This window comes from Mesitornis unicolor, unplaced genomic scaffold, assembly GCF_000695765.1.
Source record: "Mesitornis unicolor isolate BGI_N332 unplaced genomic scaffold, ASM69576v1 scaffold34135, whole genome shotgun sequence".
Lineage (NCBI taxonomy): Eukaryota > Metazoa > Chordata > Aves > Mesitornithiformes > Mesitornithidae > Mesitornis > Mesitornis unicolor.
Window position 1 is genome coordinate 1,083 of NW_010186751.1, and position 11,232 is coordinate 12,314.

An 11,232-nucleotide genomic window follows, 5' to 3' on the forward strand; every position below is an offset into this window, starting at 1 on the left:
GGCATCGGCCTGGGGCATGTTACGGTGCTCTGCGGAGGAGAAACGCGGTCGTTACACCCCGGGGCCGTTAGCAGCGGGGCTTTGCCTTGCCTGGCACACAGCACACCTCGCTCAGCGCCGGGGGCACGGTGACTGCCGCTGCCAGGGCCAGCACAAGGCTCACGGCCACAGCCCGGACCTTTTCTCCCACAGCCGACGGCACATCAGCTCAAGAGACGTCCTTTTCCGTAGGCGGAGGAGAAACGCGGTCGTTACACCCCGGGGCCGTTAGCAGCGGGGCTTTGCCTTGCCTGGCACACAGCACACCTCGCTCAGCGCCGGGGGCACGGTGACTGCCGCTGCCAGGGCCAGCACAAGGCTCACGGCCACAGCCCGGACCTTTTCTCCCACAGCCGACGGCACATCAGCTCAAGAGACGTCCTTTTCCGTAGCACCCAAGGAAAAGGGAAGCAGCTCCCTCTACCTCTCACAGAAATTCGTGCTCTGAAGACACAGCTCCCACGGTTCCCAAAGCCTCAGACAGACCCAAGCTGCCCTCTGAAGGCCGCAGCGCTCCCCAGAGAACAGCGATGGGCATGGGTGTTGGTGCTGTGCTGCCAACGCCTCCACACAGTGCATGCATACACGGGATGAGGGGACACCAGCGCTGGCTCGGTGACCTTTGCTGCCTGTGTTTACTGCCCTGGGCAATGAACAGCAAAGGAGCTCTCCAGTACAACAAGTAACGGTCAGTTCCAGCTCTGCGAGGTTTCCGAGGTCGTTATTTACCCCACAAAACACACACAAACATCCCCTGAGCACAGATTTAATCAGGGCAATCAAAAGAGCCTTTGCCTTCCAAAAAGTACCCAAAGTTCTGGGCCCTTCTCACACCAGCAGACACCAAATCTGCCGCCCTCTTCCTCCCCACAGGACACTGGGGCTCCCTTTAACCCTGCACAGGTTGTGAGAGCTCCCTGTAAACAACCGTATCTTTTTAACTCCCCAGTTTCACAATCGTATCTTTGTCCTGACAAAATACACTCTCCTTATTCTGTTTCCCTGAAATCGCATTTGGATTTGAGATCTGCCCTGTAATTTGCACCATTCCACACGTGCTCTCTTCGAGAACAAGTGACAATCCGGGGCTGGACCGGGGCTGCTCAGACGTTACCAAGGCAGCGCAGTCGTCTCCAGCGCTGGGGTGCATGACCCGGTGCTAAGAACGCAGCCGAGACGCTCTCTTGGCAGAAATTGCAGTTGTTTTGACAAGGGACAAATAAAGTGACATGAAAACCTTTATGCCATGGTGTCAAGTCGTTAATAACTACTTATGTCACACGAAGGATGAACTTTGTCCTGTGACCACGGGACCTCCCGAGACCTCAGTACCTTGTGGGGTGCCAAACATGATGTTAACGGTGCAGGAGCGGTGAACTTGGTGCTGCTGGGTGATGACGATGGCGAAAGGGGACCCTCCTCTGCTCACGTCGTCCAGGGCCTGCGTCAGCGACATCTCTGTGTTGAGGAAGATCAGGTCCACCACCATGCCCAGATCCCGCACCTTCCGCCCCACCGACTCCGCGTACTCCCTACCACAAAGCAAAGCCGGAGTTGAACACATCAGTCGCTCGCAGGAGCAGAAACCCTGGCACACTCCATCATCCCAGAGTCGCTTCCTGACGGCTTGCCAAACTTCATCACGTTTAGCAGGACAGCACCACAGCAATCTCATTACGAGAACATAAAAGCCCTTATTTTCATCTGAATCAGTCGTTTCAGTTTAACTAAAATAAATTACAAATCGAGCCTTTGCTTAGCTGAGAACCAGAGTGTTTGCAAAGGGATTTACACTATTATAAATTTGCTTGCCTATAAACGTGTTTAACTGAGCTCATTAGGCGAGGTAATTTATGCCTGCAGAGATGCGAGGGGTTCACAGCACAGCAGCCAACCCTCAGCAGTCGCCTGCTTGTGCTGCCCTCGGTGCCTCAACTGTCCAGATGCGCCTCATCCTAAACCACTGCAGCACAGCCCAACCTCTGGATCGAGGGTTCATTTTCGGAGGATAACCACCCCTCCACAAGCAGTCACTGCCGTTCCAAACGCATCTCCTCTTGCTCTTTAATTCTGCTCACTGCTCTCTGCTCTAACCCAGTATCCCAGGTAGAAAAGTGCCAGAAGTACAGCGATAGGTGGCAAGGAGGATACAAAGGTAAAGCACAAGGTACAGCACTTCTCTCTCATCAACATGTACTCCCAAAACAGCAGCACCAGGAGGTGCCGCTTTCTGAGGGCTCTGAAGCCCCACTCCTCAAGAAGGACCCGTAAGACAGCCTCAAGGCAGGGCTAGGTTTCATTCCATTTTCTCCTACCATGCAGTAATAAAATTTGCCATCGCTGTTTTCTTACTTGGTCTGTTTATTCACCACTATCACAGAACAATCCACAGGTCTCTCTGCGTCAAAGCGTCTCTTGATTTCCTCGTAGTACTGACGGTACAGCTCCTCCCGGCGCCGCTCCTCTCGCTTCAGGCGGTCTGAGAGGAAACCACGGGGACAGAACAGGTGACGCCCTTTGGGCCTGCTCGGAGCAGTGGGTGCACAGGAGCGGTCTGTCCAACCCAAAAACCACCCAGCATCACAGAACACAACGCGCTCGGCGCTGCAGGCACCCTTCCCGCGGGAGGACGTGAACCTGCCCATTTAACGTTACGGGTACTCACCATCCGAGTTCACTGGTGCTCTGTCAAAAGGCTCCTTGTAGCGGTCGTAGCAGGAGTCATCCTTCCGCCGATAGAAGTCTTCCATGCGAAGGTAACGGTCGTAAGCTTCATCTCGCCTGCAACACCCACAGCACACTCTCAGGCAGTAACCTTGGCCAACGCATCACGCTCAGACCTTCACCCACCCCGTCCCCCAGGACACAAAGCAGGGACCCAGCTGTCCCCAGACAGAGCAATTTCCTTATCTGAATTGCCTGACACCACTCAAACCAGTGCAGCCACCGAGGCGAGGTCACCATGAAAATGTGCCGGAAATTACCTGTACAAAGGGTCCCGAGGGTCTCTCATGTCCCGCGGATCCCTCACGTCCCGCGGATTCCTCATGTCCCGTGGGTCCCTGTATCGCTCGTACAGCGGCTCTCGTGGGTCGTGAAGGTCTCTAAGATCACGAGGGTCCCGCAGGTCTCTGGGATCCCTGATATCGCGGGGGTCTCGCAGGTCCCGCGGGTCCCTGTGGTCTCTGGCGTCGCGCATGTCTCTAGCTCGCATGTCTCGAGCGTCTCTGGAATCTCGCCCGTTTCTGCCATCCCTGGGGTCTCTCCGTGGGCTCCCCCGCAGCGGGGAGCGGTCACGTCTGGCGTCTCGGCCATCCCCGTAGGCGTACGGCTCCCTGAGGAAAACACCGGGAAACCGCGTGAGATCGCCAGCCACGCGAGCACGCTCCCCCAGATCTCTTACCTGAGGTGTCAGGGCGACCCTTCTCTCAGCAGCTGCATCCTCCCTCCTATCCCACAACAGCAAGCCCTGCCCACAGAGCACGTTTGTTGCAGCAGCCTGGAGCAGGTTCCCAATTCTAATGTTTGTCACAGCCAGAGGAGACCCAGCAAGGTCCTCAATGGAGCATCGCCGACAGCGCAGAGCCCCGGTGCTAGAGGTGAGCAGGCACCTCGGAACCACCGTTCCAAGGGCTCCGTCCTCCAGCGTCAGCCTCACATCATCTAATGCGTTTCTGCAAATTCTTTGAGAGAATTCAAGGTGCGGAGCCTAACGCTCACAGATATGCAATGGCCAGGAGCACTCAAGGGATCTGTTAAATCCAGCAGTCAATGAGAGCAGAACACCTGAAACAGTTTGGTATTGGCACACGATTGAAAAGGAGCTGCTGTGACCAGACCCTGCAGGTCCCATGGTGCAGGGGTTTGTGCTGCCAGCAGAAGGCACTGACAGCCACCGCCGTCTCCTGGGTGCAAGGCACATTTTCCACAGAAAGGCAGTCGTGTCACGGTGCTACGAGGGCAGAAACCCAACCTCGTGGGATCCTCAGCAGCAGCAGGCATCTGCATCACATCTCAACGATCCACCTCATTCAGACTCCGTACTGCGCTGTCTTCAGGGGCCAAGAAGAATAACCTTCCAGTCTTCGTCTTTTCCCAAAATGGGGCTTTTTCTGGGTCATTTTTCCAGAAAAGAAACATAACTTCATTGTAGGCTAAGCCAAACATAAAAAAGTCTTGAAGAGAAACTACCGAGCTTGGTGTGTTTGGAATGTTTGTTCCCCAAGATACTGACAACCATCAGAGAAAAAAAATAGCTTATTGAATCTTTTTATTTCCCAAACTTGACAGACTGAGAGTCCTCTAACAGCCTAACCTAGCTCGTGACAGGTAAGCAAGAGATTCATCTGTTTCCACTCCGGTGCATTCACGCAGCAGTGACCTGGGGAGAGCCAGATGAGCCCACGTTGTGCTGGGCAGAGCGGGCAGCAGGGGGTGGACGTGCAGAGCTGCTGCGTGGTCAGACACCGCTGTGCTGGGCACACAGGAGTGCACGTTCTGCTGCACGTCGGGCACAGAACAGATCTTGGGACAAGTTAGAGCGTTGCCACCCAGAGCACACAGCCTTCTCCTGTAAAAGAAGCTGTGCTCACACACAAATGACCGTGAACTCCCTCAGCCTCCTGGACATAAATCCTCTGCTTGCTTGTGATCCGTACTGAAGCTACATCCCCGCAGAGACCTCATCCCCTGCCCCAGCCTGCAGTGACCGATGGCAGACGCTCAGGGGAAACTCCTGATTAGCTCTAAGATGTTGAATAACAGACCTTTGGTAGCTGTGAGGTACAGAGCACAACAGCCAGATGCAGTGCAAGTGTTTGGCATATGACGTTTATTCCAGCTGGAGCAGGGGTGACCACAACACGCCGAGCTCCTTGTCTGCAGAGACAAGGATCCAGAATGAACAACACGCAACAGAAGCACAGATGTGGCACGGGTCTCCTCTGCTCTTGTGCCTGCATCGCTGCGGAGAGACAGCGGCACCGGGCCCCGCAGCCTTGGCTTCCACACCTCAGTCACCAGGGGCTGAATCCTGCAACGCCAGCGCCACTGCCCACATCTGCTGGGGACTCCTCTGCTGGCCCAGCACCATCACCGTGGCGCAGCACTCCTCTATCAGCCGTGCTTCACAGAGCCCATCACCTGCTGCCAGCGCCCCCGGTGCTGGCCACACAGGATGGCCATGGCCAGTGCCCGTCACAGCAGCACCCAAACTTTCAGCAGTCGTGGTGGCAGTCCAGGTCACAGCCCAGTGCCCACGGCACTGATGCCCTCATCCCGTGCACCTCCAGTGCTCCTCAGGGCTGTGACACAGGGCTCTGCTCCTGCGTCCTGCAGGATGACCCAGGTCCCAGTGCCCATGGCATCAGTGCTCGCAGCACTCTTGGGGTGCTCACAGCAGCGCTCAGCACACCCAATGCTGCCCAGGCCCAAGGCTCACCACATCCAAAAGGGAACCCCCAGCCCCAAAAGTGTTTCCCAGGCAATGCCAATGTGCTGTTCTCTGAAGTGCATTTGGCTCTGTGCAGGGTAAGTGCAGCACAGACCAGAGACCCAGAGGATGCCAAGGATCACAGCTACTCAGTCTCCAGGTTTTGGTGGGAGGTGTCTTGCTAGTTACACTTTTTCCAATTTTTGGTAATTTAACAGGTCAAGTCAACAGAGCACACCAGATGCAAGAGCTCGATGACAACACGCAACACTCCTTTGTGTGGAAAGCTTTATGGTGCAGGCAGAGCTGATGCTCGCCCTGTACACGCTGTGAGCACAGCACATTTGTGTGCCCCCTAGCGATGCCATGGGAAGGAGACTGAAGTCATTTTCCCGTGACAGGACAGTCTGTGTCTTCTCCACCTGCCTGTGACTCACGTGAGGACACGCAGGAGCTGCTCGCGCTGCACCCAGAGGGGTGTGAAGCCAGGAGGTGCAGGCAGGTGCATGTCACTGCACAGACGGGGATGGATCCAGGGACCGGCAACGTGAGCACACGTGCAGACAGGACAGAGCAGCAGATGTTTGCTCTGCCTTGTGCTTTGCTCACACTCTTTTTCCAGCCTGGTTTCAGCACTGGAAGCTTTCAGCACAAGAAGAGGCAAGATCCAAAGTCCTGTGCAGCACCGCGGTGGGGACGGTGCAGCCCCTCGGTGCTCTCTGTACGTGCCTTGGCTCCTCAGATACTCGAGGCAGGAGCAAGTGTACTTGTCCTCACAGATCTGCACTGCCACACAACGTGGAGCCATAGTGACAGCAGCAGACACGAGGTCCCCCTCGCACCTCCTGCAGTGTCAGCGCCAGAAGGGCCCCGAGAGGAGCAGCCACATCCCGGCTGTCGCGCCCGAGCGTCTCCATTTGACCGGGGAGGTGGCGGAAGGGAAGGGACACGGACATTTAGCACAGGCCACTGGGCTCGTGCCCCAAAAGCCTGACCTTCCAAGTACAACTCACTGCTTCCAGGTACTTTACCTTCGTGTCGGACTGGACCTTGATGAAGCCTTATTCATATTTCTTCTTTCCACTGCTTTTTTAATATCTGTAAAGAATAATCAACCCATCTGTTCAATACTATGGAACAAAAAAAAGATCATCAGCACAATTCAAATGAAAGCAACTTAAGCTCAATAACATCCCGATGGGGCAAAAAAAATCCATTCAGCAGAGAGACATTGTCACTTTGACAATCTTTTATTAAGTTTAGACAGTACAACATAATGAAATTTTCATGGATTTCTCTGGCTTCAAAATAGGGTGAGTGGAGTTTTAACCCTTTACGCTCAGGCCTACATCCAGACTCTCCGCTCCGTAAGAAAACTCTTTCTTCTGCAGTCTATGAGCGAGCAGAAGGCAACTCATGGACTCGAGGAGAAAAAGCAGAGCCTGAAAACCCCCGCAGGAAGACTGTGCTGGCCACCAGCCGGCTAAGCCCACAGCCAGCCCTGCTGCCGGAGCGTGCCACCACCCCTGCTGAAAGCAGCCCAAGGCCTCCCAAGCGGCACCGCAGCCGCGCTCCAGGGACTGCTGCAGTGCTACCAGGTGCTGCCTCCTCACCCAGGAACCTGCCCCCGGGGCTCACCCTGCCACGGAGTCATCACAGTGCCCGCAGAGCACCACTGCTAATGGATGGGAAATTTGGAAATGGGCTGGCTTCTGAGCATCTCCATGAAAAACACCATGAAGTGAAACACAAAGAAGTAAGAGCCGAAGAAAGAAACTTGTCCTCAACCGGAAAAAGCAAAGTGCCCAGGAGCAGCTGGGACCCATACTGCAGAAACAAAAAGATGAAACAGTGTACTGGAGGGGGCAGAACAAACAGAGAGGACTGCAGGCGTTTTACTCTGAGAACCTTTTAAAGAAGAGAACAAAATCCCAGCTCCTATCTTCTCCCTGAGAATCTATCAACAATTATAACATTATTGGCTATTTACATTAACTGCTTCCAAAGCTCTTGCAAGGGAATACAAACACCACAATGTCTTTAGGCAGACTCCCTCTTAACCCCTCCTGTAACCTCCCAATACCTATTAAAATCAGAATTAAGGGATTAGCTGTAATTTCTGCTCCTGCTGTCAGCCAGGCAGCAGCGCGTTCTCTCTGGGGAGGCGAGTGCGATCTGAGCGCTGACCACAAAGGCACCACCAGCGCCCGCAGCCACGGAGCCAGGCCCAGACACAAACCCAGGGGGACAGCGGTTCCTCCGCATTCGAGACATGAGAACACCACTGTGGATGTATCGGCACAATGCAACGCTGCGGTTAACTCTGCCAAAGCCTCCTACCTTATTGTGTTGTTAGTAACTGTATTTATCAGACTGCACAACTGAAGCGGCTGTTCTCCTTGCACTGATCTTTTAGTTGAGAATTCCCCCCCTTAAGGCCAAGCGTTATCTTTAAGCAAGACACTACCTGCTTTCTTTGGTTTAAGATTATTTTTATTTTCTGTTTTAAGATGCCATTGCAGAAACCTGTTGGTTTTTACACTCAATACCATACATTTTTTTCCAAATAGAAAAGTTATTTAAATCTGAACAAAACTATTTTACTAGAAGAAAAACACACCTTTGACAGGGATCCTTCTCTTGTGCAAAACAAACAGATTTAATAACATTTTATTGAATGGCAACAGCATTTACAGGTTTAAGTACTTGAACATCGACAAAACTTGGAGAATAAAAGAGTCTTCTGTCCTGGAGGGTTTTGAGGTGACAGGGCCACTGCAACCAGCGCAGCCTCTGAATACACACACGGGTGATGAGTGTCTCGGCTCACTGCTATCTCCGGTGCAGCGGAGGCACTGAACTACAGCTCGTCTTTTAGCAAACACCCAATTCCAATTGACATCTCCAGAGCACAGACACCACCACCCCTCAGTAGTTATTCCCGAAGTTCCTCTGTGCTAAGAGCACTATTCCACTGAAGGCCTGGATCACAGCTCCTCTCCCAGCCTGTCACTGCTGCACCCCTCAGCTCTCGGGGCTTCTCCAGATCCCCCTGAGGCCTCTCCAGTTTGGAAGTGCCCCACAGTCCCAACTCCTCCCCACTCCCAGATATGGGGTTGCCCAGTCCAGGGTGGCAGCAGCACCGGTGGGTGCAGATCCTCGCTCCTGGCCTCACTGACAGCTCAGGTCTGCCTCACCCCTTAGGAACAACTCCGGGTCACATCAGCAGCAACACCCTCTTCATTATTTCACTCTTTTTAACACGCAATTGTGTGGGGTTTTGCAGCTCACTTGTAACAGCGCTGTATGGCCAGGAATCCAGGCCACCACGCAGAGTGCTGAGCAACTCCATCTATATTACACCTGGATGCATCTGAAATCCATCTAACCTGATTTTGGTTTTAACTGTTCTAGTTTCTTAATCAAATCAGGTCTCTTACAGGAGTCTTACACCAACACTGCTACTTTCAGCCATAAACCCTGCAGTATCATAAGAACAACTCTGACAGGATTTATTTGATTGGCATTAACCACTTCCCATCTCAGCCAGGAGAAAGCATCCCTCTGCTGCCAGGGCCTCAACCCACCCCCGCTCTGACAGGCCCTGGGAACTCCCCGCATCTCCAAGGCTTGTGGAAACCCAGCATTAATGGCCCAGGCTGGGCTTCATTTCACTGAGCCCCAGAAACGTTCATTTTTTTGAGGGGTGTGGTTTTAGCAGCTGCTGATTCACCTTTTTTGGTTTGCCACTGAAATAGAAGTGATATTAAAACACCTCCTGCCTCTCCAAAATTAGACAGCAGCACCATCAACTGAAGACCAGGTGGTCCTTTCCAGTCAGAAATTTATTTCCAGACAGCTACACCTGAGCCTCTAAAGGAGCCACAGTTGTTCCTGTTTAAGCTCCAGACTTCAGCAGTGCTGGCCATAATTTCTTCCTGTATCCCTCTACCCTCCTCATCCCTTTGCCTCCATTTCCATCTTCAGTCTCACATTTGCTACTGCACAAACGCCTTCCCACAAGTTATCATTTATTGCTCCTTTCATTCCTTTTTAAGGCAAACTGGTTTTCTTCAAATTAGCATGGGCTTACTTCAGAAGTAATTTCTACTTGCATTTAAAAGATTACTCTTGGGTTCCTAACCATTCATCTCTGTTAAAGTTAGCTCCCAGCATATTTAGCAGAATTATTTTCATCTTTATGGAAGTGACCTTTTTAAAGCATCTAGTATTTATAGCACTACTTTCAGATTGATTTCACACGTGCAAAAAAATCCAAGTTAAGATGTCTTATCTAACAAGCCGCTAAGTGCAGGGACCGATTCCTCTGAAGCTGTCAAGATGAAGCCCAGTGCTGGCTTACAAGAGTTTAAACCCACGTGCATGGGGTTCCAGTGACCACTTTACAGGGCTTACACGTTGAACAGTTTCTTATGCAGGATAAGAGCTTCTGAAACACTAACACACACGAATAAGTTCAGCGTAAGAGCTAGGCAGCGAGAGAAAACACTGCAGGTGAACCACACAGCACTTAAGCTGCTAACTCGGAGGGCAAACACACGCCCAGCCGATGTGATTTTAGACCAACACATGTTTTAGGCATGTTTCACATCGTCATCTTTCCAGAGAGCTCTCGACAAAAGCCCTCTTTCTACCAGAACGCATGCTGGGTCAGTAGGGAGCATGGAGCAGGTTTCCTTACCTAATCTATACCCTTTATAAAGGCGGCCCTTCTCACCGTCCAGAGCGGCCTGGACGTCCTCCAGACGGTCATACTGCACGAACCCATAGCCATGGTACATGCTGAGGGCTGGAAGAGTTAACAGCAGGGCAAGACCGGTTACAACCACGGGACAGCACCCCCCGCGCCCGGCCAGCACCGAACCCCACCGCGGAGCCACCGAGGGGCCCTGCCCAGGGCCAGGCAAGATCACCAGGATCAGCGCGCAGAGCTTAAAGCCTCTCCAACACGCGTGGAGTTCAACGGCCTTCTGACAAGGCAGTGACCAAAACACAGCCTGGGAAGTGACCAAGGTTTGGTTAAGGGACCACAGAGTCATTGAGAGGACCGCAAGCCCAGCAGCTAAAACACCGCTGATGTACGCGCGTTACGTTTCAGCTGCACTGCAGGAATCGCTTTGTCAGAGAAAATTATCTTTAAAAGGTCACTTTTTAGGAACAACATTAGTCACTCCTCTTGTCATCATCAAACAGCATTTGACAAGCATGGAAGTTATATTTCTTACTGAATTCCCAGCCACAAAAAGGCAGAAGATAATATACTAACCCCTGATTGTGCCATATTTTGAAAATATCTCTTCCATTTCTTCTCGAGTCATGTGGTCTGTGGGCAAATTGCCGACAAAAAGTCTTCTCTGCAAATCCTGAGGTTTGGTGCTGTTAGTGAAGTCGCTCTGTTTGATGCTATTGCTCTTGCGTCCTCGAGCCATTTTGCTTTCGTTCCAAATCCAACTCTTCGCAAAAAAGAAAAACGGCCATGCATATAATTTCAATCCATGACATTCAAATTAAACTGGAACAAGATTAAACTTAACAGCTTTGCAGACCAGAAGCCAACTGGGCCTGCTTGACGCAAACTTCACTCCAGAGAAATCTCAATACAGGGGATACAGAGGTCTGGCAAAAACGTACACGGCAGCGTTTTGGTTGAGCTTCTCTGTAACACTGAGAGGTGGTAAGCCTAATTATTTTGCAGAGAAGTTTTAATGGTTTAACTCCAAACTAAGATTAAAAAAAACCCT

General features: G+C 52.2%; 1 protein-coding gene across 1 annotated transcript; it reads right to left on the minus strand.

Annotated features, from left to right (window-relative positions):
- Positions 1-1,371: 1,371 nt before the first annotated feature.
- On the minus strand, positions 1,372-10,944 carry NCOA5 (nuclear receptor coactivator 5; the record flags this gene model as incomplete). The annotated part of the gene is made up of 7 exons (XM_010185234.1): positions 10,758-10,944; positions 10,173-10,280; positions 6,502-6,568; positions 3,024-3,374; positions 2,705-2,820; positions 2,392-2,518; positions 1,372-1,571 (listed from the first exon to the last, which is right to left on the minus strand). Coding segments are annotated over exons 1-7 (1,132 nt in total), but the record flags the coding sequence as incomplete, so codon positions are not given.
- Between the last annotated feature and the right edge of the window lie 288 nt (positions 10,945-11,232).